Source organism: Protopterus annectens, chromosome 2.part1 (genome assembly GCF_019279795.1).
Source record: "Protopterus annectens isolate FY-2018-M chromosome 2.part1, PAN1.0, whole genome shotgun sequence".
Taxonomy (NCBI): Eukaryota; Metazoa; Chordata; order Ceratodontiformes; family Protopteridae; genus Protopterus; species Protopterus annectens.
The window spans coordinates 723,626,198-723,653,647 of NC_056729.1; the positions used below are offsets into that span (position 1 = coordinate 723,626,198).

Genomic DNA, 27,450 nt, shown 5'->3' on the forward strand with positions numbered 1-27,450 from the left:
TAAATATTCAAAAACGTGCACGCTGATTGGTCAGCATGCACATTGTAAATCAGAGTTATAGTAATGGAAAAAGGTCCGGTCACCCAGACTTTTTCCATAATTATAACACTTTTTTTTACAGCAACGGAGAACGCAAGATCTCCGTTGCTTCACACTGTCTCGCTATGTTAAACTCATTTAACATAGCGAAACAGTTTTTAAAAAGCAACGGAGATCTTGCTTTCTCTGTTGCTTTTTTCAAAACTGTCTCGCTATGTTAAATGAGTTTAACATAGCCAGACAGCTTTAAAAAAGCAACGGATATTCTCCATTGCTTTTTTTAAAGCTGTCTCGCTATGTTAAACTCATTTAACATAGCGAAACAATTTTTAAAAAGCAACGGAGATCTTGCTTTCTTCGTTACTTTTTTCAAAACTGTCTCGCTATGTTAAATGGGTTTAACATAGCGAGACAGCTTTAAAAAAAGCAACGGATATTCTTTGTTGCTTTTTTTTAAAGCTGTCTCGCTATGTTAAACTCATTTAACATAGTGAAACAGTTTTTAAAAAGCAACAGAGATCTTGCTTTTGCCATTCCTTTTGCCCACAGCTCTGATGTACTGCGTAGGCATGCGCATGTGCAGTACATCAGAACTGCCGCAGAATACCAAACAGCTGCGGAAGGGCAGCAAGGAGGCATTATACAATGCCATTATTTAAGAAAAGTAATAATTTTTTTCTTAAATAATGTCATTGTATAATAGCAATAACCCACTTATGGGTGTGGTTAATGCTGGATTTACCCACGGTTGGCTTTGTTTGGCCACTCGGGCTTCGCACTCGTGACCAAACCTCACCAACTGTGGGTAAATCCAGCATTACCCACACCCAGGCGTGGGTTATTGCTTTAATAACCTATGACAGCCTCAAATTCTAAATAGAAATAACTTGCAATCTGTAACAGTAAACTAAAGTAAACAATGCAAGTTCTCATAAAAACAGATCTGTTCATTTGGATCTAATCCTTCATGAAACATTACATAACAATATCTACAGCTTGTACGGATAACTGCTTCTGCTGTCTTTATTAATGGTATACATTTTAATCTGTCCCTAGATCTTCGACTTTGATTTTGTTTCTCTAAATGATGTAGCACACTGAAGTATTTCTTATAACCTTATCATTTGATTCCATCACCCTTAAAAGAGCAGTTAATGTGTTGGTGGTGGTATTAACTGAAACTGGATAAAAAGACATTTCACACAACACTGCTTTGCTAACTAAAATGCATTAATTAGGCCTGCAAACAGAGAGAGTCTAATTACACAGAAATATTGTAAAAATAGTGCTGTAAGAATTTTCACTTTAGTAATAATAAATTATCTTATGTTGTAGAATGTTATTAAAATGCAGGCATAAGAAACATCTACTCCAAAACATTTTAACTTGTTTTAAAAAGTTTGTAGTTGTCAAATGGACACTTAAGCTGCCTCATTCAATCTTAACAGAAATCCCCAGTTAAGAATAATTTTAAATAGATGTCTCCAGCCATATGTGTGTGTGTGTGTGTGTGTGTGTGTGTGTGTGTGTGTGTGTGTGCGCGCACGCGCGTGCGCTTGTGTTAGGTCTGCTATGCTCTCATCTTCATTAAAAAGATGAACAAAGACTCCCAGACTACAAAAGAAATTATGCACTAGACTCATGTGATCAAGCAACATGAAAGCTACCAATAACTTAGATATACAGCATACAGGTAGGAGCTGAACTAACATAGCTTGTTTGAAAAAGTGCCAGATTTGTCCTACATAATGGTATTAGTAATATATACATACTGAAATATAAATGATTCCCCAAATGTTACCCACTTGCAGGCATTCTACAGTAACACGAAGCAATTGGGAGTTTGAAATATTAAACATGTTTAGTGCACGCTACAGCAAAAACGGTTCAATCATGCGTCCGTTACTAAAGGATTCCACTGCCCGGAACCGATATGCACCTCGTGGTTGGGGATCGCTGAGTAGATGGGAAGTAGAGCAAACAGCGACTATGCACAAGTAGATAAAACGTGTGTACGTACTTCACTCTCTCCTCTCTCTCACACACACACACACACACACACACACACACACACACACACACACACACACACACACACACACACAGACAGCCACACAAACTGTCTCTTCTGCATTCAGACATGTAGCATTCACTCACAGACAGACAGCAGCACACACAATAAGAATGAATCACATTTACGTTGGCGAATTTCCATTTAACAATCATTAAGCAGTGAAAGCGCTGCTTAGGAAGTGTAAACAGTGGCTAAATGGATATGACTAACATTGGATCTACATGCTGACACTAACACACTATCACACATGCAACCACAGCACGGTGGATGAGACCAAAACCTCGGACTTATGTAAGCATTGGGTGGCATATTACGGAAGAACAGGAGAACAAAAGCAACAGTTCTATTTAACAGCAGAAATTAGGGGTATAATGTTATATGCAGGATCACAAACTGAACAAAACTTACTGTACAATAGCAGCTACTAATTTCTGTGTCCAGGGTTGTTGCCTGCAGCTTCGCAGAAGGGAGTATTCCAATGCAGTTTTTCATCCGGAAGGAAACAGTGGTAGTAAAAGAGTTCCACAAGCAGTTATGCAGCACTTTATGGTATCTGAGAATGGGCTGGCATAGAAATTGTCTATGTCACAGTGTGGGAGGATCTGCAGGAGGGGGAACTACTCATTTGACTGTGTCAAAGGTACGTCAGGAAGGGGGAGACAATTTGCAACTGAAAAGATGCGATACTAAAGAACGGGCGATGGGCTTTCCTGCCCTATGCTTCGGAAAGGCAGAAATGTAGAACTGACAAACCTGTTTCTGCATTCTCGTAAGTGTAGGTGGCTGGGATGAGTTTACAAGGATGGAACACGTCTCACGGTTGAGCTAAACTGTGTTTAAGCCCGGAGTTTTCCTTTAAGCATGAAATATTGCACTGTGAAAGCCAAGGTGTAGATATTCTGAAGTTGAGATGTTTGTTGCACTGTTTATGTAGAATTCACACACAACTATTAACACGTTACCTAGAACTGTTGCCCAATAATGGAAAAGTACCAACTAAATGTCAATTTGTGTACGTGAATAAATGTTAATTTTTGTACATGAATAAATGTCGATTTGTGTACATGAATAAATGTCGTTTTTTGTACATGAATAAATTAATAAATGTAGATTGTTGTACGGGGGGGGGTAAATAAGGCATCCCCTGATATTAAGCCCTAATGCATATTTCAGCAGGGGGAAAAAGTATAAGACCTGGTCTTATTTTTGAGGAAATACGGTAGTACCAGAAGCACTGCATTTCACTCACTACTGGTGTTTTTATTCTTTATACCTAGACTGGTTTACATATACCATTCCATCTAGCCATCATATACTTTCATTTGTTTTACAAATATGATTCAGACAGTTATAAAATGTTAGTACTGTTTGTAGTACTTGCGTAATGAAATATATTTACAGCTGAAGTGCGAAGTGTTTTTTTTAAAAGACAATAGTGAGCTTACACTGCTGGTGTATACCTAGGTTCAGTCCTTGGGCATCTCATCTTTGGCATTTACTTCTTGGAAGTCAAATTTAATGTTAAGTGTTTATGGCGGACCAAGTTTTCAGACTACTGTAAAGATAGTACCATCAGTAACTTTCTAGAAGATACAAAAATCCACCAAGAGGTTTTTTCACAAACAAACAGATGGTATCATAAGCACGGACTAAAACTAAATGCCAAAAAATGTACAATAGGCTCCTTTGGTAAGCATGACTTACCCTGTAACTATTACATTGACAACACTTCCCTGAAAATCGATCTGGTAGCTAGGGGCCTGCGAACCTATGTGGACAGCAAACTGTCTTTCCATCACCATGTATCCACTATTATAAGAAGTCCTTTTTCACTGCACAACTTATAAATAAAGATATGAAATCTTGGTCCAGAAATGTGATCATTCTGCTGTATTTGGCATTTGTTAGGCAGATCATTGAGTACAGTAACCCATTTGGTATGTACCTGTCCAACCACTGAGTACAGTAACCCTGCTGGTATGTACCTGTCCAACCACTGAGTACAGTAACCCATTTGGTATGTACCTGTCCAACCACTGAGTACAGTAACCCTGCTGGTATGTACCTGTCCAACCACTGAGTACAGTAACCCATTTGGTATGTACCTGTCCAACCACTGAGTAAAGTAACCCATTTGGTATGTACCTGTCCAACCACTGAGTACAGTAACCCATTTGGTATGTACCTGTCCAACCACTGAGTACAGTAACCCTGCTGGTATGTACCTGTCCAACCACTGAGTACAGTAACCCATTTGGTATGTACCTGTCCAACCACTGAGTACAGTAACCCATTTGGTATGTACCTGTCCAACCACTGAGTACAGTAACCCTGCTGGTATGTACCTGTCCAACCACTGAGTACAGTAACCCATTTGGTATGTACCTGTCCAACCACTGAGTACAGTAACCCATTTGGTATGTACCTGTCCAACCACTGAGTAAAGTAACCCATTTGGTATGTACCTGTCCAACCACTGAGTAAAGTAACCCATTTGGTATGTACCTGTCCAACCACTGAGTAAAGTAACCCATTTGGTATGTACCTGTCCAACCACTGAGTAAAGTAACCCATTTGGTATGTACCTGTCCAACCACTGAGTACAGTAACCCATTTGGTATGTACCTGTCCAACCACTGAGCACAGTAACCCATTTGGTATGTACCTATCCAACCACTGAGTACAGTAACCCATTTGGTATGTAGCTGTCCAACCATTGAGCACAGTAACCCATTTGGTATGTAGCTGTCCAACCATTGAGCACAGTAACCCATTTGGTATGTACCTGTCCAATCACTGAGTACAGTAACCCATTTGGTATGTACCTGTCCAACCACTGAGTACAGTAACCCATTTGGTATGTACCTGTCCAACCACTGAGTACAGTAACCCATTTGGTATGTACCTGTCCAACCACTGAGTAAAGTAACCCATTTGGTATGTACCTGTCCAACCACTGAGTACAGTAACCCATTTGGTATGTACCTGTCCAACCACTGAGTACAGTAACCCATTTGGTATGTACCTGTCCAACCACTGAGTACAGTAACCCATTTGGTATGTACCTGTCCAACCACTGAGTAAAGTAACCCATTTGGTATGTACCTGTCCAATCACTGAGTACAGTAACCCATTTGGTATGTAGCTGTCCAACCATTGAGCACAGTAACCCATTTAGTATGTACCTGTCCAATCACTGAGTACAGTAACCCATTTGGTATGTATCTGGCCAACCACTTAACATAGCCTATATGACCATAATGCTGTCTCACCAAGAAAATCAAAAGTCTAAAAAATAAAAACTATACTGACTGTCCCAAAGCCATGCCCGTCTTCTAGGTATCATACAGGCTGCTGAGGGGTAATCTCTGTCTCGCATACAGAACCTCAAAGGACCCTAGCCCCTCAGATCTACTGCATATCTGCAAGTCCAATGGTGGCATAAATAACCCCTAAAGAGGTCTTAATCTGCTCTACTACATAAAGCGGAGGTGTTGAAGGGACAGATATGTATCACAGAGAATAACTTTCTCTTTGGAATTGTCTTCCTGTCCACATAAAGCAAAGTGCTTCCCTTACTCTATTAAAATGTAATCTGGACAAATGGATGGGAAATCACAAATTCACCCCATTTTGTTACCCTTGTCCCTTTTGGATAGGGATAAGATGCAAATTTTCTACACAGGTCTGGGTTATCCATACTTAAATTTCAAGGGCTACAGACCTCATGGGAATGCAGGGCTGTACTTCTAACAATCATCACTAATCAGTAGCCTAGTAAGTACCTACGTATAAACCTATAAACATCACTGAGATGTGAAGGGAGCCTTCACAGTGTTTGTTTTCTAGAGACTTCTGTGAAGTAATGTGTGCTGGTGTTCAGGGCACTGTTGGAGGATGGTCCTCTTTGAAACACTGTAAAACACGCAGCACATGGGGATGACAGGCTGAGTTAAAAAAAAAACGAAAACAGATGGTGAGAAAACTGTGATCTCTTATGTGACACATTGTCTTTCTAGATTATGGAACAAGTTACCACTCTTGGTTAAATAATGTTGAAAAAGTCATCCTTTTTGGTTAATTAATGTGATCTTGGCAGTTGGCGCATTTTAAGGCTGTGAGCTGTAGTTGTTATGGTGAAGGACTGGATTTCCAAAGAGCTGTAGTTCCCATGGTGCAGGGTCAGATTTCCTCAGTCCTCTTTTGGCTGCTGTTTGACCTTATACAAGTCACTTAACCAAACAATGCTTAGGCATCACCCCTAAAAGTGGACTGTCTGTTCAGTGGACCTAGCCGGTTTTCAAATTGGTATTATTATAGCATCTCTGTGTAATATATGAAATTAGTATTGGCTTTTATGAGTGGTAAAGAATACAGACATAGGATTATGGTAATCAAGCTTCTAGAAAATTTGTAGATTGCAAGTTTTTTATTCAAACCTGCAAAAATATAATTATGCTTTTCACCTTTTTCTTGCTGGGACAGAATGATAGTGAATGGAATAAAGGCGGTATTGACAATGGCTAGATTGATACTTCAGAAGCAGCACTGAAACATTTTATTCTTGTCTTTTTTTAATGTGGTATGTCATTTATATTGTTATCACTAATACTGTCTTTCACCACAAACCAGGAAAGTTTTCTGCTAATAAAAGAGCTAGCTTACCTTCTTATGTTAGCTAAGTAAACAAATACATTTGTGATGAAAGCAAACAATTCATCTTAAGGTGATGACTCTTGTAATCAATAATATCATGATTGTAACAGTTTAAGATAATCAAGCTAATGCGTACTGTGGTGCCTGTAGGTTGTGCACTGTAAATAATGTGGAGCAATGGATACTGAGGAAAGGAGAGGAGAAGTAAGCTCAGGAGAGAGGAGAGGAGAGCTTCTCCAGACCACCAAATGCTTACAGACTGCTAACATGGCTTTTCATGAACCTACATTTCTTAGAGTTTGCTAATCATCCAAAACCAGTGATAACTGACAGAAACTAAAAATCAGTTATTGAAACACAGACATGCTGATGATTGTATATATCTGTGGTTATGTACATTGCTAAGTATTATGACAAACACAGCTTGTGACAGTGTCTTTTCTATATTAACATTATAGGGTAAGAAGACTGGTGAAGTAGCTGTTCTTGAGGATGATGACAGATTTCTGTATTACCTGGTAAGTTCCCATGATGTATGGCAAAATGTAATTGGATGGGTTTGTGGCTGGCAGGATTGGGGTTTACCGTAATGGTTAAGGTGTTAACCTCAGAAACACAAGGTGCAGGGTTTGATCCTCACCTTTAAAAGGGAAATTGTCTATGTTTAAAATGGGCTGTAATGACAACTAGCCTATTACTTACCTATGAATGATTCACCAAATTTGAGTGCACCAGGCCTGTGTCTGGTTTGTGAAACACATGAGCTGAATATGTTATTTACCAGTTGAGACAGAGCTACATAATTTTTTATAAACACTTCATTGAATTACTGTTTGCGTAAACTGGTCACCAGTAAAACAGTCAAGATAAAACTCATGCTGCTAAAGGACATGTTTAATGGAAGGGTACAAAAGGATAACAAAAGCATGGTAAGGGTGTAAACAAAAACATCAAATCTACTTAACCAGAGAAACAGCATTGTCTTCTCTGTTACTGAACTGACTGGTTTTCTTAATGAAATCAGCAATACTGTCACTACAGTTTAAAACAGTGATGGTGAACCTGTGACGTGTGTCAAAGGTGACACGCCACAACATTTTGGGTGACACACCAGCATTCACCAATGCCCAAGTTACCAAAGAAACTGAATGAACAAAAATACAAGAAACATGTGACCCTGCACTTATCTATTAAAACTCATCAACAAAAAAGTAATTAATTGATGTTAATCAAATCAAATGCAATGTGTTCCATATTTATTTCATTTCAATTCAAAATTACTATTAAAAGTAGGGCAATTTCTTTGTGCACTGTTTTAAGCCCAATTATCAGTGCACATATTTTCTCTATTGTAAGTCACTGATTTTTCTTTTACTTTTATAATATATAGCAGCACACATGACTGGACTGTATTTTTTTAAATAAATGAATATGTAAAGAATTGTTTCTCTTTTGTTCGGGGAGGGGGAGGGGGTCATACGTCAGCAGAGTCAAGATAGCCATTTTCCAACTTTTTTACCCACCAAGCCCAAAAGGTTCACCATTACTGGTTTAAAGTGTGCATTGCCAGCTGGGCAACCAGATCAGGCTGCATTCAGAGTTCGATAAATACTCCCCCAGTCTTTAGTAAAACAAAGAGTAGCCCAGAAAAGAAGTCCATCAAATTAGACTATGTTTAGGATCTGATGAGCCTTTTCTTCAGTTTATACTAAGCAAGTCTCTTGCAGGATGCCAAAGAGATCCCAGCCTACTAGCTATGACCACTTTCAGGGCCTAGTGTAAGAAAAGCTTGCATTTTTACTTGAAGCACTTCTTCTTCTTCTTCTTTCAGCTTTTCCCAGTTAGGGGTCACCATAGCGGATCACCTGTCCATTCATGATTGGCAGTGGAGTTTTACAGTGTCGAGCTGCCAGCCCAGCACCCAACCTTCCACAGAAGGCACACACACACACACTCACATGAAGCACTATTAGATGGTAATTCTGGCAGCTGCAACATTTCCTGCCCACTGCATGCAACTTTCCAAACATCTGTGCCTGTTGAGAAAAAACAAATGATGACATGACTAGCATCCCAGCATAATAATATTTTTATCATGTTTATTTCTACAACAGCTCAGTATATCTCCACATAGGAAGAAAATATCATATCTCAGAGCTAGAGATACGCAGTCATTAGGATAAAGAATTCCAAACCAGTGACAAGTGGAGTACCACAGGGTTCAGTCCTGGGACCTCTCCTGTTTGTTATCTACTTCTCTGAAGTACAGGCTAACACAGAAGGCCTTTGGCTAATAAAGTTCGCAGATGACTGCAAACTAGGAGTCATAGTCATGCCCCCACATGATGTGGACATCCTACAGAAGGGCCTCACTGAAACAGATGCCTGGTGTCAGAGCCATGGCCTCAAGCTCAATGTCAAAAAGTTCACTGTCATCCCCTTTGGTAAAAGCTCTGTACCCATGAACTACCACATAGGCAGCAGTCTACTTAATGCCGAATGTGTGATAAGAGACCTTGGGACCCAGGTGGACAGTAGTCTCTCCTTTGATAATCACATCGCCACAGTAGTCAGGAAATCCTTCTACATGGCACTCCTCATCACAAAAGGGTTCTCATCCAGGAAAAAGGAGGTCATTGTTCCCCTCTACTCAACACTCATTAGACCCATTATAGAGTACAATGCCCCTTTTAGAATATACCTCACAAGACATCTGCAGCAGCTGGAAAGGCCACATAAGTACCTCACAAACAGGATTACTGGCCTCAAATAGATGCCCTACACTGACCGTCTCAAAAAACTCCAGCTTTACTCCATAGCATATCGCCTACTCTGACGTGATCTCTGCCTAATATATAAAGCTATGTCAAACCCAGAGCTGTTGGACATGCTACATCTAAAGAAATCCCAATCCTCCGAGCTACACAACTAGGGACCTAAACCTTGTCACTACAATAAACAGGACATGCTGGAGGGATAGATTCCTGTCCCAGATACTTCCCATACTCTGGAACAAGCTACCCATCTGTGTCAAGCAAAGTTCCTCATTAGCACTCTTCAACAAAAATCTTGATGAGTGGATGGGAAATAGGAAATACACCCCGCGGATCACTTCTGTGGCTCTGCTCGACAGGGGCACAGGAAAATAACTTTCTTGGGTGGTGTTACCCAGGGAACCTTGTTGGCTAGGCTTACTTAGGCCCTTGGGCCGATAGACTAGTACCTACCTGTGAACCTATGAACCTGTGGCTCCTGATCAGTGTAACTGATGTAGCCATCATCAAAGTATATAAATATCACATTATGACCACACTTCACTTGGTCAGCTTGACCTCTATTATACGTAAATTTACAGTATAACTATGAAGGAGATAGTTTTGCCATGTTTAGAAGGCACTGACCTTAAGGTAGCATGACTTCAAACTAGGAACAGGCCAAACTTGGCAAATCAAAAGGAGTTCTTTGATTTAGTAGTGAAGGCTAGTGAAAGCGGATAACACATACATACAAAATCTAGAGCACTTGATAATAGTTTTCAGTCTTACTCACAAACACTGGCTAATCTACAATGTATGCACTGTACCTGTGTACTATGTATGTATTCTACCTATGTTACAAATTTCAGCTGTACACCACAAATCTATTAATTACCTTTATTTTTAAAATTAATATTTTTTTGTTTGTTCTCTCCACTGTAACTGTTTATGTGCCGCATACCACTGTAAAAACATGTCTCCTGTAATTTGTGTGTATACTGATCATGTCTAAATAACTAAATGTGTCTGTAATTTTTCTTTGTGGAGCTTTTCTCCCTGGGCCTCTGCTGAAAAAGAGCCTTTTCGGCTCAGTCAGACACCCCCGGTTAACAAATGTAAAATAAAAAAAATAAATAAATAGTAGTGAATCTAAAATGAGCTGCAGTAGTGGTCTGCTTTGTTATCAGCAAACTGTTTAACATAGTACCACACAAATGTTTTGTGTACAAAGTACTTCTTTTACACTATTCAAACTTAAATTGGATAATGGATGGGTATCCACAAAGTCACCCCTGGTTTAGCACCCTTGTCCCTGATGGATAGGGACAACATGTAAACTAGGTCACCCCTGGTTTAGCACCCTTGTCCCTGATGGATAGACACAACATGCAAACAAAGTCACCACTGGTTTAGAAACCTTGTCCCTGATGGATAGGCGCAACATGTAAACAAAGTCACCACTGGTTTAGCACCCTTGCCCCTGATGGCTAGGGGCAACATGTAAATGTTCTGCTCATCTCTGAGTTATTTGTACTTTAAATAAATTTAAATAAAAGGGCTAAAAACTACATGGGAATTTATGGCTAGGCTTCTAAAGATCCTCACTGATCAATGACTAGTAAGAACCTTTGAATCTATGAACAAATTAAACAGCCTTAAAGGTGAGGCACAATGTAGAAGTCTTGGTAAAACACTGGCTGAACAAAAAGCTAAAGTCACAATGAATGAAGTCTGCTCAGATGAAAGGAAATTCACTATCAGTATACCACTGGAGTTATTATTGTGGCGAATCAAAGTCTAAACAAGTAGAACTGTCAAATGTCCAGAAATAAACGTGTGCCTCTTTGCTAATAATGATGCATGAGGATGTTCACAAAGGATGGAGTGAGTCATAGAGACTAGAATGTTGTTCTGAAACATAAATCCATCCACACCCCTTTTTTTCCATTTTGCACATGTGGTTGGGGTGTCACATTGATAGAGATAATCAGCTAGAGAGCCAATGTTTACACCAATGAGTAACAAGAGCCAATGTTTACACCAATGGGTAACAAGAGCCAATGTTTACACCAATGGGTAACAAGAGCCAATGTTTATACCAATGGGGGACTGGTCTTGCTGCTGTTGTTCTTCCATACCACACACATGCACACAGTCAGACCAGTGGTCAATATAGTGTGTCCAATTCACGTACTGCATGTTTTTACAATGTGGGGGGAAAATCAGAGCACACTGAGAAAACCCACACAAACACAGGGAGGACAGGCAGACTCCACAAATGGCAGCATAAATTCAGTGATGAATAACGATTAGGAAAGGATAACCTTGGAAAGTAGCAAACAACTGGAGGGGAAGAACAGCAAAAGCAAAAACAAAAATATTAAAATAAAACAAAATAAAAATATGATCTGGGAGTATCCTTAATAGATGGTGTAAAGTTAAAAAAAGCAATGTGACAAAATGTCAAAGAAGGAAGGTGGAACACATGTATGCATAGGAAAAGGTATCAGCAAAAAACAAGAAGTTATTCTTTAGATGCAGTGGATAAAGTCCTATCTATAGTACTGGGTGCAAGTTTACACAACTCATTTTTCAATAGGAAAGAAGATATGAAGAACACAATAATAAAAATGCTACATGGGCATAAATGGGGTGTGGGCATCAGCTAAAAGTATAGAAATGAATGACTGCAAGTAGTGACTACTTCTAGTCTCAAAGGAAGAAGGTACTGGAGTGGTATGTCTGATACATTTAAATACACCAAGGGAGCTCACAAAGGTTAAGTGTGTATACTGTTTTGGGAAAATAAGTATATAGAAATAAGAAGACATACTCTGAATGCAAAAAGTAGAAATACTTGGCTGATATTAACATTATTTTAAGAGAAAGGGTGGTTGGTGCTTGTAAATGTCCATAACACTGTCATTCTCAAAGTAAATTTATTGAGACACAAAGTCATGTTTTGACAATAAGTTTATTGTTCAGATTAAAATTAACAGTGCAAAAGTTAATATAAAATGGCAGAATACAAAGACTAACTTAAATACAAGGAAAACCAGTTCTTTCTCAGCATAGGTGTTACATTTTGGAATATTGTCCAATCTTAATTCGTATACTGTAGACTGAATGTATTATTTTCATCATTAGAATGATAGTACTGATGGTTGCATTTCTAAGCAGGTTTTCCCATGATCTCATACTGTATGAATAATGTTCCTTCATATAACAACACTCCACTTATTATATAATTAAGTAAAGGTCAAAACACAATGGCAATCTGTCTCATGTTTCTAACTCTTCTCCTGGTTAAACAACATTACATAATACCCATGTGTATTAATATATAAAGCAGAACTATGCTTTCTTATCTAGACCTGCAAAACACAGTTGTAGCATGATGTCTGAAACAATTTTCATAGAATGCAAGTATTCTTTCTGGCCTAGCTTGAACCGAAGCAATGCATACTTCTCCATGGGCATCCACTGAAAATGGGGTTTACCCAGTTGGACTTTTACTGGTTAACAAAGAGAAATAAATAAATAAACAACAAGCAACTCTATTCTGATAGTTGTACTAGTATTTCTGAAAAGATGACAGCATCACAAACTGTGACAGAGTTCAAGAAAATATGCGACAGACATAAGGGAATTCTTACGCTAGGTGGAAGGAAAAAATAAATACAGGGCCAGATTTAATAACACCTACCCTAAATGTACACAATCTGTATTCAAGAAGATACCTACCATATTTTTGTGCTTTCTAGTCATTCAGACAACTTTCTTTCGGCTTTTCCCAGTTAGGGGTCACCACAGTGGAACTCCGGTCCGCTAATGATTGGTAGTGTATTTTTACAGTGCCAAGTTGCCAGCCAGACACCCAACCTTCAAAGAAGGCACACCCATTCACACAAGCACCTACCTGCATGTCTTTAGATGTCATTCAACCGCAGGGAGGACATGCAGACTCCACACGGAAGGCACTCCAGCTGAGAATCGAAAGATTACACCAAATGTACATGTAGTCTGCACTTTGCAGTAATCTTTATGAATCCCCCTCATTATTTAAAGCTGCAAGAAAATCAGTAGGAAAACTAAAATTAGGAGGAAGAAGGAGTGAGTTATGCTTGTATTGTCTGTTCACTCAGAACGGTGTACACGTAGTGTAGGTGTTAATGAATCCCCGGGACAGTGTTGGCTAAGAAGGAGCTGCAGCCTTTCTGGCAGGTAGGAAAATAGCAGGTGGTTCAGGTAAAGTCTTCCATCACAATCTATGTCAGTCTCATGTCTCTACAGAGACCTTGGAAAATAACTATCTGGTTCCACATGAGCTTCCAGTTTTTTTACCCTTTCTCACTGATTCATGAGACATGAGAAACATAAAGAATGTTGTACACGGAAGCACAAAAGGACACAAGTGTGCAAGGGAACAGCTGCAGTCGTCATTGTATTCATGATGTAGATAACCTCCCATATTTTATGAGTCACTTTTTAATCAGTCAAATGCCAGTACAGCAGAGGAACACTGATATCCAGTTGTGCATACATAGCAACACATCAGGAAGAATTCATTATGTTAAAATAAGACTATTATAAAAATGTCACTGCAGGACTGTTTAAGAACCAGTGTGGGAAAAAAAATCAGTTAATTTGTCACATTTACTTTTCACAAAAGCAAATATTTAAAAAGTGCATATTTAAATTAGAGTCTATCCTCAAGTGCCAGAATAGACTTCCAGCTGCAGATCCTATAAACTGGTCTTGCTAGACAGAAGCATTAGGGCAGATTCCTTTTGGATGGTCCCACCCTAGACAAGTTATGCCAAATGTAACAGCCAATAATAGTGACAGGTGGAAACAGTAGATCAGTACCTTTGTAAGTGAGGGCTATAAATGTTATGGCTATCCTGGTCATGGATATCTTCCATAGAGCTACAGGGGACACTACAGGCATATCTCCAGCATCTACCAGTCACAACCTGAAGTAATTTCTGGATTGTTGTTGGCACACGCAGGCCAGTACATAAGGGTATCTAGCCATGCACAAAGCAGCTACATGTGATAAACATGCTTAGATCAGTAGGTATGGGTATTACATGTGCTGAACATGCTTATATCAGTAGGTATGTGTAATACATGTGCTGAACATGCTTACATCAGTAATTATGTATACTACATGTGTTAAACATGCTTCCTTCAGTAGGTGTGTGTACTGCATATGCTAAACATGCTTCCATCAGTATGTATGTATGCTACATGTGCTAAATGCACTTCCACCAGTAGGTATATGTAGTACATGTGCTAAACATACTTTCATCAGTAGGTATGTGTACTACATTTGCTAAACATGTTTCCAAGAGTAGGTATGTGTACTACTTGTGCTAAAACATGCTTCCATCAGTAGGTATGTGTACTGACTGTTGAAATGTGGTCTGTGAACACACGGACTGCATCATGCAAGTGTGTACTGACATTGCACAGACAAAACATGACACAAATGTGTGGCATTCCAGTACCATGTGTGATGTGTCTGAGTTAGAGCAGATACTCCATAGACATTTATTAGTTGATGCCAGATAACCATTGAAGCCATGGCTGCTGACATCCATATGGTACCCACAGAGACTCACACTTAAGGTCTTCAGCCTTGCCTGTCATCATGGATGGGGCATTATAACACATGCCTTTGGGTACCTGAAAATGTTTTTCTGTTGCATTGACAGCTGTGGTGGTACACTCTCAGAAGGCCTGCAGCATGCCATCTGCATGCTTCATAATATGACAATGAGGACCCTAGAGACACAGCTAGAGTATAGTCATGATGATGAGGATGGGGAGGAAGCACCACCAGCACTCCCTGCTCACCTTAAGGTTTACAAAAAGTGCAGCAGTAAACAGTCATTACTAAAATACTGGAGTTTTCTGCAAGGATTCAGAGCTATTGTCATAATTTTTCTAACTAGTTACATATTGCAGGCTGTAACGTGAACTGCAGAAACACAATAACCAGTTGTCAGGTTCTCCCACATGAGGTGACAACACTGTGTCCCTACTCCAACCTCCATAAGTGGTAGATGGCCTTGCCAGTTTTGTACACCCCTTATCTTGCACACATGCCATTGTGGTATCTTTGTGTGCTGACAAGGCACATACACTTACCAACACTGTAAGTCCAGACTAAGACTTATTTACAGCAACCTATATTGTCAGTTGGAGAGAGGGTGTACTCCTTCTAAGCATGGCCACTCATGCATGCAGTAAGAATGTTGTGTTGTGTGACAAAGTCACCGCAGGCATGTCTCATGAATGGGGAGATTATGTAGCTGTTCATTTCCAGGAGATGTGTGCCTGTGGCAGCTGTAACTGGACATTTCTGAGCAACATATGCAACACAGCATATATTGACCAGTTTGAGTCATGTATTTCATGACACTGCATGTCCAGGCATGACATGCTGCAACAACTGTCAATAGCACAGTCACAGTTTCTAAGTGATAATGGTAAGTGTGCCACCTGGCAGACTGCATACCACCCACACAGGCCACACTCTGCAAGGTGCACTCCATGGCATGCAGTTTGCATGCAGAGTGAGAATGCATTTGCTTTGGTTGCAACTGCTCTAGGTCTGGCCTGTGGTACCCAGTGGGGAAGGTAGTACTGGAAGGCAAGACAGAATGTCTGTCCCAAGGGTGCAGCACCTTCATTACATACAGAAGCACCACTACTGTGAAGGAGAGTTCAGTCCAGTGTGGTCACCTAACTCTGACATATATGTGTCAGTCCATTACAGGTAGCCTAGAGTTTTCTAGGGAGGATGCCCTGGAGAATGTATTAGGGGAGTTTACCCTGGGCCATGCTACAGGATGTTCCATGTAGGCACCAGGTATGCCATTGTCATCACCAATGCCTCAGGCTGGCCTGCTTTGTGATCACACATGAGGGTGTAAAATGATTGCTCCACTGTGTTGTCAGCAGTGGTTATAGCAGCTTTTGGCACTCTACTTCCTCAGCTAGTGCCTTGATCATCTAATTCATTAGCACAATACGGGGATGCAGAGGCACCCCTAAGACACTACAACCTGTCAGTATCTAGATATCTGCACACCAACCCTTATATAACGTATGGTAACAGATATACATACCTGATCTGGTGGAGTGTCATCTCACTGTGGTTGAGTGGTGACCATCATCCCATGATGCACCCTTTCCTGCATCCCATGTAAAATAAGAAACTGTCATGCTTGAAATATGCTGAAATATGACTATACAAAGTGAAAACTTGGCATTGCTGTGATACTCACCCTATTTATTAAGGAACCCAGCCTCCAGCCCACATGGGATATTGCAGATGAAAACCTCCTGCATAGAGGCAAGCAGCAGTTAATCATATTGTCTTAACATCATAGCTAGGAGTATTGCAACCGTAGTCTGGGGTGGCCTGTATCAGAGTGCCCTTGTTTTTGGTTTTCAGCGCTAGGTGTGTCAACATTGCAGTCACTAACAATTTTACTATGCCCACTCACTGAATTAACATCCATGCTTCTGCCTCTCCTCTTGGCTCCTATCATGTCTCATGACAAAATGGCCACCCTTCTGTAGGGTATCCATGAAGATATGAGTTTGTTGGACAGTGACATTAAGCTTCTTTTTCTTAGGAGCTAGTACAACAAAACCGAAATAGACATACAGTTCAGACATATTGTGCAGCAGTACTGCACATATACATGTAAGGAACATTTTATTTATTTATTTAGTTCCAGTTTGATGACCAGGGAAGTCCACTGGGCTAAGATAGCTCATTTTCAGTGGAGGCCCGAGGAGAAAAGCTCCACAATGCAAATACAATAGAATGTATACATAATAGTGACGAGCAGAGATTATCAAAATAACCTAGTGTAATAGCTAATAATATCACAGTGGCATATCAGTAGCATATAGAACATACAAAGACATTGAAGTCAATAAATGGTTTCATTTAGAGTAGTATCAGTAAAAGTGATAATTAAAATTTCTAGGTGAAAATCCATGAAGGTGTAGTTATAAAGAAGGCTTAGTAGTAGAAAATATTATTGAGATAGCAATGAGGAAGCAGCGTAAGGGAGGTGGGTTAGGTTGGAAGGATGCAGGTACATTTCCATTTAGAGACAAGGTATGAATGGAGGAGACCCTTAATGTTTTCTAGATTCTGCATTGTCCTTAGGGTAGGGGTAAGTGAGTTCCATTTTTTGGCTACGGAAAAAGAGAGGAGTAGCTGTCCAGGTGAGCGGTTAGGTTTGTGAACAGTGATTAGGTTTTGATTTTCAGATCTGAGATGCCTGTTGGGTAGATAGAGGGGAAGTATGCTGGAAAGAGCGGGGCATTTAGTAGGGATGAAGAGGAGTCTGGGGGCTGTGATCATTTGAAGGCAGTCTAGGTAGTTAGGAAGTTCTAGCCACTGTAGTGAGTGGAGGGCTTCACAATGTTCAAAATGGACATATTGTGCAGCAGTACAGCACATATACATATAAGGGACTTATTGTGCAGCAGTACAGCACATATACATATAAGGGGACATATTGTGTAGCAGTACAGCACATATACATGAAAGGACAGGCCTGTAATGCAGAATATCCCAAAGAAATACAAATTTGATAGTTTCATTATGACCACTGCTGCAGGAGACTTAGCTATATGAGTTGTATCCATCTCGGAAAACAACAGCCAGTTTCCAAAGCTTTAAGGGCACCTTCCACATATCCAAACCATCAGTCAGCTTGAGTTGAGCTGAAGAAAAAGAGGGGTTTGGGTGTCAAGCTCTTCAGAACTTTCCTGCAATACAAGAACAGTTCTCTTAAGGGCTTTTGAGCATCAACAAACACTTGCTGGGCAGATAAGTTCCCTTCAGAGTAAACAAAAACTTCCATATTTTACTTTTGTGCCAGAAAATTAACTTTTTTTCTGAGAATTTATAGATTTTTAGCTTAGAAAAAGTGTGTTTTTTGACTGTCACACTGCTTTTAATAAACTTAAAACAATACCATTACTTTTTTACGTTTGTGAAACAAAGTTGTTAAAACTAAACTACTTTTTCTTTGTTAAAAGTTGAGTTATTTTATATTTTGGGGCTGAGGTATTTGTTAAAGTTCTTTCTACTATTATTTTTTTTTTGGGGGGGGCAGTGCCTTTTTTTTACTACTTACCTGTTTTACTGCTGTCGGGCCTCCTTGAGAATAGGGCATAATTTCAGCTTAACCATGTAATAACCTTCCTGTTCCTCAACTCTTCCTTCTACCAGCCGCAAAAAAGATTAATAAACAGCCTTTGCCCACACAGTAAGCTGTTTAAGGGTCTTGGCCACATATGGGTGACTCTGTTGTGGTAATTTGTGGATCCTTATGCCATTCTTCTTTTTCCCCTGGCTCCTGCTGGTATAGTCCCTACAGCCACCATGGACTTGGGGTTAGACATGTCCACTGCAGCTGTTAGAGTGCCTTTGGTGAGCAACGGAGAGTGACTTGTGTCAGTTCCTGGAGAAGGAGCAGAGAATGCTGCCTAGCCATAATGCTATGCCTGTTCCTAGGGAAGTTTTGCCTAGTGTTAAACTACACATTAAATAGCAAAGAATGTTACCTTTTGACTCAAGTCAATAATGACATTTCAGGATGTGCAAAGTAGTTATTTATTCTATAATCAGCCCGGGGAGACTGCCTGCTAAAATCTTCAGAATCATTCTCAAGGAACAAAGAGAAAACACTTCACACACACACACACACACACACACACACACACACACACATATATATATATATATATATATATATATATATATATATATATATATATATACTAGCTGTACCCGGCCACACGTTGCTGTGGCTCAGTCTGGTTAAATGGAAAAGAAAGAAAAGAGAAAGCGCACGTTTCTAATATGTTTAATTTCACAGTGCCTGTGGGTATACAATATTTTTTGTTGTTCCATTGTCTGTGCAGATATAGAGATTATCTGGTTTGTCGACTCTAGAACACGCAACATATAATTGTCCATGTGAGAAGCAATCCGTGTGTAGATATAAACCGCACAATTCTAAGGATTGGCCCTGAGCTTTGTTGATGGTGATTGCAAACGCCAATCGAATTAGGAATTGCAATCTCTTAAATTGAAATGGCATATCTGTTGGAATCATAGGGATATGAGGAATGAGGACATCTTCACCTTTGAAAGGTCCTGTCAAGATTGTTGCTTCTGTGACATTGCTCATTAATTGTTTTACTGCAAGCCGCGTGCCGTTGCAAAGCTTTGGCTGGTTGATATTTCGCAACATGATAATTGGCACGCCAGTTTTCAATTGCAGTACGTGCGGTGGCATCCCTGGCAGATTGAGTGAATTCAAAAATTCTGTTGGATAATTAACCGCTTCATCTGCTTCCACAACAGTGTTGACGGACTTGTATGTGACTGCCTCGCTTTGAATGTTAGACTGAATAATATTGTTAAGTTCGTGGACATCTTTGTTCTTGGCCGCAAGAATAGCTCGTTCAGTCAGCCAATCGTGATTCTTATAATTGGTTTGAATATTGGGAAATACTTTTTCGACCAATTCTTCTTTTGATGTCACTAAATTGCAGAAGTTATGAGGCAATGAAATTCATCCTGAGGTCAGATCAACCGGCACCTTTTCGTTCCCAATTTCCAGCAATTGATGTGAGAATATCTCAGCTGATCGATCGTTTTGCAGCTGGACACGCATATTTGTAGTTAATTTTAACATCTTTACTTTATATGTTGCTACAAAGTAGAGTATTTCAGGCAAGCATTTATTTCGTCCGCTGGTGTTGATCGAGGAGAACGAAGCAGATCTGAAGCTGTAGAACACGATCGCCGTGCTCGCAACCGTGCATCCTCACGTCTGGCTGCACGTCACTCTGCTGCTTCCTCTGCACATATTTGAGCCATTCTTTGTCTGTTTCGCTCGTTCACTGATACCCGTTCTTCCTCAGCTTGATTTGCAATTACTCATCGCACTGCTTCCGCTTCACGAGTACGGCGACCTAAGTTTGATCTTCTGCGAGGCATTATTTGGATGAACTAAAGCAGATCGATTGCACTGAAAAAGAAGTAAGAAAGTTATAACAAAAACATATAAAATTGCATATTTGTATGCAAATATATAGAATCCATAGTAGGTATATAAAAACAAGCGCGTATTCAAATGCAACGTGTGACATCTATATAATAGTAGGTATATAAAAACACGTGCGTATTCGAATGCAACATTGTGTGAAAATTTCAAAGCAATCGGTGAAGAACTTTTGGAGATTTAAGATTGTTAACGAACATTTACATTTTTATTTATATGTATATATATATATATATATATATATATATATATATATATATATATATATACATACACCTTTTCATCAGCTGCATGACTGCAGAATTTTGACAGATTACTTTTAGCAAATCAGTGGATTTTAAAATATTTTCACCCCTCTTGTTTTCACTTAGAGCTTCATGTGGACATTTCATAAGTATACATTTTAAACGAGCCACATGCCTTAAAATGTATTGTCTTTCATCCTTCGAGCATTCATTGCCAGTTTGCCCTATCTCACAGATAGCCTGGCAGTGACTCATACTCCAGCCTGAGAACGCCAGAGTGTCAACTGTTCTTTATTTGATTAATCCGGTTTCAACCAGATATCTTGCACAATTCATTAACTTTCTGAAATTAGATTTTCCAGCATAACATCCGTTAACTCCTTCAGCACTTAGTTTGCCTTCAGCTATTTATCAGTACATTATAGTTAGCTAATAGAGAGGATAGTTGAAAGGCACTTAAAAATAGAAGGCTACTGCTGAAATCATATGAAAATAAACCTTGCATAATTGTGCATCTGTTTTTCAGCTATTCTTTGGCATAAAAGTATCATAAACATTTTATTTGACTCATTTGTGAAGAAATTACAAGTTATTATATAATTAGTAAAGAGTAAACATGAGACATAATTTTCTGCAATAGTGGCAAAAGTGGATCTGCTTCTTCATAAATTACAATCAAAAAATGAGCAAAAACTTAGATACATGTTTGCTCCTGTTTCCTTACCTTGGACAGGAGTGATTTATTTGGCTTAGCCCAAGACAAAGGGATGAATTCTGTTTTTTTTCCTCAGGTTTCCTTATTCAGATTCAAAGGAGAATGTGGTTTCTGTCAGTCCCTTTGAAAGTCTCTCCTTTTCTGAAACTGTTTGCAGAATGAGTCTCTTGTTTCAATGGGAGGATAATGACATTCTGCAGTCCCTTGAAGAAGTCTTATTTATTGCAACTGGATTTTCCTGGACCTACTCCTGCTCTTCTTGTTCTTTCAGCATTGGAGGATGTTTTTCATCATCATCATCATCATCAGCCCCCTTTTTCCTATTTTTTCTACATGGCGTCATGGTATCGTGTTAACTGTTGCCCACTCTCTTGATTCAGTGTCACACTCCTGCCTTCTTCAACACTCATGCCTGACTGTCGCAGATCTTCTTTCACACAATCCATCCACCTCTTTGCTGGCTGTCCTTGCTTCCTCTTAATTTCTTCCTGTCTGTCCCAAATCTTCCCCACCAGATTGTCTTCTGCTTTTTTCCACATGTGCCCAAACCACCGTAATCTGTTCTCTTTGATCTTTTCTGCAATTGGAACTACTTTGGCTTCTGCTCTTATGTCCTCATTTCATTGTCTGTCCCACAGTGTGCAATCTACCACCTTTGTCAGGCACTTAATTTCCATCGCCTCTAGCTTCTTCAACTGTTCTGCCTTTACTGCCCAGGTTTCTGTACCATACAGTAGTACCGGTCACACCACTGTCTTGTACATCTTACTTTTCAGCTTCTTTGGCATTCTTCTGTCATAGACTACACCTGATACTCTATGCCAGTTGGCTGCAGCCCCTCTCATTCTAGCTTTGACCTCTTCATTCAGACTACCCTTCTCCTCAACTACCCCTCCCAGATACTTGAAGCTGTTTACCTGTTCCACTGTCTTCTCTTCTATCTCAGTTCTCAGCTTCCTATGATTTCCCCAATTTGCTGCCATTACCACCATCTTATCTGTGCTTAGTTTCATCCCATGTACCTTCAGATTTGCATTCCATTCTCCTATCCTTTGTTGAAGTTCTAGCTCAGAGTCTGTCTGCACTGCTACATTGTCTGCATACAGCAGGTTTGTTGATTCGTCCCCTCAAACCTGTTTGCTAGTGTAGTCCATAACCAGTATGAAACAGTAGTGGGCTCAGAGCTGAACACTGATATACACTCACTCCCACTGGGAACCCCTCTGTGAGGCCAAAAACTGTTCATACTTGAGTCATTGAGTCCTTGTACATAGCCTGCACTAATTCTACCACTGTTTCTGGGACTTCAAACCACCCCAGTACTGCCCAGATCAGCTTTCTTGGGACCTTGTCATATGCTTTCTCTAAGTCTAGGAATGCCCAGTTGCACTATCTCCTCATCTCTAGCTTATTCTCAAGTATCTGTCTCAATGCAAACATCGGATCAATTGGGCTGCATCCTGATCTGAATCCAAACTGCTCATCTCCCATCTTACATTCTACTACACTGCGTATCCATTTATCAATCACCCTCTCCAGAACTTTCATGCAGTGTGATGGGAGTTTGATGCCTCTGTACTGCCAAAAGTTGTCGAGATCTCCTTTGTTCTTGTACACTGGCACGAGTATGCTTATTCTCCAGTCATCTGGGATATGCCTTTCTCTCCACAATATGAGTACCCCCAGGAGCCATTTCTTCCCTATCTCACCCAGAATCTTTATCATATCTGCTCTGACCTCATTTGAGCCTACTGCTTTCCCTGACTTCATCTTCCTTAGTGCTGTTCTCACTTCTTCTAAGGTGGGCTCCTCTTCTTCTCTCATCGTAGGCTGTTTTTGGGGGAGTACAGCTTCTATCGTTTTTTTTTTTCATTTTGTCGCAGTCTATATCCTGCCTGACTGCGAGACTGCTGCCACCTAAAAAGCAGAGAAATTGTATAAAGTTCGTCAGTCAATACCAATCCCTCCCCTTCTGACAAGGATGGAAAAGCTTTTTATATATTTGGGGAAAAGTGTATTATTATTATTATGCAACACCTATATTTAGAATTCACAACTGTCAAGCTCATATATTAAAGTTTATGCTTGCCTCTTATGAGATAACTCGGCACTGTAAAAATTTGCTGCCAATCAATCTGTGGACCAATGATCCGCTGTGGCGACCCCTATCTAGGAAAAGCCAAAATACATTGATTTATGCTTGCCTCTTATGAGATCACAAGGAATATTATAGCATGTGTTTTCTCTCCTGCAGAAAAAACATCTTTGTGTAACTTAATTGCTTCTGTCTATTACGTTGCTACCTGCTGTTTGAAATCTGCCTTTGATTTTGCGGATGACACTTCCATGGCTGCTGCCACTGGAACTGTTATGAGAAGGTTTGTTTAGTTGCAGTCCCAAATTATCCCAGAGGATGCCAAAGCTGAAATTTTTATTTCTTCCTTAGAAAGAGACTTAGTTTTCGGATCATCTGCTAGAGAGATCATTAAAAAATGTGAAGAGAACAGTACGCTGATTCAAGGAATCTCTTTCAGCCTTTCTTTTCCAAGTTTGTCAAGTGGTTTAATGCTACCATTACAACTTCTTTTAAAGCAAAATATACAAACACAACAAGCCGATGGTAAGCAAATGTTTAAAAATCAATGGATGGCAAGGACGTTCCAAAACGAAAGGTGGAACTCAGAGAACAAAGGATATTCATATAAGTCTGAATGATTATCTCTAACAGTTTCCTCCCACTTCCCATCCTGACAAACCTTTTATTTTTCCAGAAACTCTGAATCCTTATTTCTATCTTTGGCAACAGATAGTTTCATACAGATGGGTTCTGAAAGTAATTCGTCAAGGTTATAGATGGCAGTGTGAGTCTCTTCCTCCTTTTCTAGAGATTTCCTCTCTTTCAACTCACCAAACTCCTCTTTACCTACCTGTCCCCCCACCAATCACTGTTCATTTCTTTCTACCAATCCATGCATGCATAGTAACACTCCCCAGCCAATCAGGTTTCTCTCCCCTGTTAGTCAAGCTTACACCAATCTGACCACAGATCATGTTTTGCTTTCATATGATGACAGAAGGGATGATATATATGTCCTCAAAGTTGAGCTGTACTGGAACACTGGTTTAGTGCTATAATATATGGGAAGTCTAAGCAAGCTAATAATTACCTAGTTAAAATAGTTTTCATCCTTTTGTTTAACTTTTGATAACATATCACAAACGACAAAAATCTCTAGGCTAACTACAAATGATGAGATTGACAAAATCGCCTTGGGTTCTGCCTGTGAAGATTTCAGAGTAAAGCTTACAGTATAAAGATGGGGTATACCTGTAGAAATAAAACAGAAGTTTCAAGGAAAGCTAGGTTTTGATCTATTTTTACAAAGTATGATATAGCTGAGATCTTTACCAGTAGTGTGTTTTCTGATAAATGCTCTTCCTATTTAATGATATATAGTTTAGATACCAGGAATATTAAAGGAATTATTTTGAAGAAGTGGGATATTCTATAAGTCTTACTGTAAGTTTCTAATGTGATAAGTTATAAACCAAGGTTTGTTTTCAGGAAGAATATGTTTTTAAATAAGTTCCTTCATATGATTATGGCCTATTTGATAAGACTTGGAGTGCCCCAAGTTAAATGGTAGGAGAATCATCTGTTGTGTGAGATTGCTGTATGCTTTAATGGGGATTTTCAACTTCCCCCACTTTTGCAATACTGTAGGGTTAGTATATACAAGTCTTTTCCTGTTTACTGGTGAGTTGTAGGGAAAATGCATTTTTGATCTTTTGTGGACACGCAGTTATTTTTACAAGCAATCATGTTAATCATTCATAAGGCAAGATTATAAAACATTGCTCCTTAAAAGTTAGAGTAAGCCATCAAAGTTTTAGCTTGCAAATGCCATTTAAACATTCCATTTGTAGCTTTTGCAATTATATTCAGATAGGTGCTTATTTCATTTGTCTTGTTACAGACAATTTTTTCGGCAATATGTAGATTGTAAATGTCATATCTGTTTATGTGACTAAATGTTGTGTATGAAAAGGTCTTGTGCAAGTGCACGGGTCCTGGTTACAGTCTTGCTTCTTACATTCTCGCCCTGCGCATACATGTGACACCCACGTGATAATGAAGGCCACCGTTAGCAGTTTGGGAGTATCAAGCCCACATCTTCTCTTCCCATTTTGTTGCCTTGCAAGCCTCCTCTTAACTAGTAGAAATTACCTAACTGGAACCACCATTTTGTTATTTTGCAGGCCTCCTGTTAACTAGTAGAGATTAGCTAATTGCAGCCACTGTTTTTTTTAAACTGCAAGTCTCTTCTTAACTAGCAGAGACTAGCTAACTCTAACCACCCTTTCCTGCCCCCAGGATGGACAAGTCAACATCAGCTACTCACCTTCATTCTTCTCCATCTGGCTTTTTTAGTGCCTTTGTTGCTACTTGAACTCATGCCCTGAGGATTGTAGTCAGGGCTTCATCCTTTTTATGTCACAGAGCCAGGCCCATAGTTCAGTTCTGTAATTATTTCTTCAGTTTGCTTGTCGGACAAGATCCCCCTTCAGCAATAAGTTACAGTATTCCATCCAGCCCTATAATCTTTTCAACTGCCATCTCAGAAGCTAAACATTGTCTCGTAATAGATCTGCCTTCTCCTCTAGTGCTATAAGAATTTAAAGCAAATATATAATACCTACTTCTAGAAATCCCTTTTTTATCCAATCAAATATATCATCTTGCTTGTGTTAGGTTAGGGAGCTTTCTCCACTGTGAGTGGAGTTCCCTTTGGTCCTAGATTTGTCCCATGTTTTAGGGGAGGGTGGTTTGCTCTGCCTGCTTGTCTTGGGTTCTGTCCCTGTTTTCTGTTCCTATGGTGATGATGCTTTGGAAGTACAGCATTTCATATCTTTTTTTTTTTTTTTTTTGCATTTCATATCTTCGAGGAAGACTTTGGCTCTCTCCTGAAACCTGATTTTTATTTTAGCGGTATTTACTAAGCATCTTTTTAAGACAAAAAGGCATTACTGTAAGTAAGTCTGAGCTGTGTGTTTACTATATTTCATAAAGACAATGAATCACCTCGCAGTAGTCCATCTTTCATGCCTATTATAATGCTGGGTATTGTGCTCAGTCAAAATATTTGGTTGCCCTCCTTTTAATCTCACATACAGAATTCTCATGGGGAGATCTTATTTACATAGCTATGGTCTTACATTACCAGGAAAAAAAAAAATTTAGGAAGTCTGAGCAGCTCCAAGCATGCTGCCAGGTGGGTACAGTGTTATATCAACAAACAGACCATACACACTAGGAGTGATGATGCTTTGATCAAATTTGGACATTAGTCTTTTTACCCTCTCTTGTAAATTTGCCTTAATACTTGTCAACCTGTCAGAGAAAGTAATCTTGACAAACCCATAAATAAAAGTGGGACAAAGGCCTAGAAATAGGGGCAGTTTTTAAGTATTGCTCTTGCAAACTTAGAAAGTTGATAGAATAACAGATTTTGCATTAGGATGAATTTTCTGAAGGATATGATATCTGAATCTCAAATTTCTGTCATTATTTTCTAAGTTCAATCTTTAATGATTTACTACTAATTTGCCTGAAAAACATAAATTTGGGAAAAACGGACTAAAAATATGATGATAAAATTTGGACATTCTGTGAAAATCTGTATAGTTGAGAGATATGTTTGCCTTATCCAAATACTTATAAGTCCAGTAGTATTATCTTTAGCAGATACAGCAGACCACAAATCCTGAACTAAAACTCTGACATGTATTCCTCATAAATGGCAGCTGGATGACAAGTAATAAATGTAACAGACTTAATAAAGATATAAAT

The 27,450-nt window shown here is 39.4% G+C and overlaps 1 protein-coding gene across 1 annotated transcript in view; it reads left to right on the plus strand.

The window, feature by feature from the left end:
* The window catches only part of LOC122794907 (E3 ubiquitin-protein ligase TRIM62-like), a 367,006-nt gene that overhangs the window by 110,034 nt on the left and 229,522 nt on the right, over positions 1-27,450 (plus strand). The window contains exon 3 of the mRNA XM_044063502.1: positions 7,228-7,287. Coding sequence (XP_043919437.1) covers positions 7,228-7,287 — 60 coding nt within the window. The remainder of the gene's footprint in view (positions 1-7,227; positions 7,288-27,450) is intronic.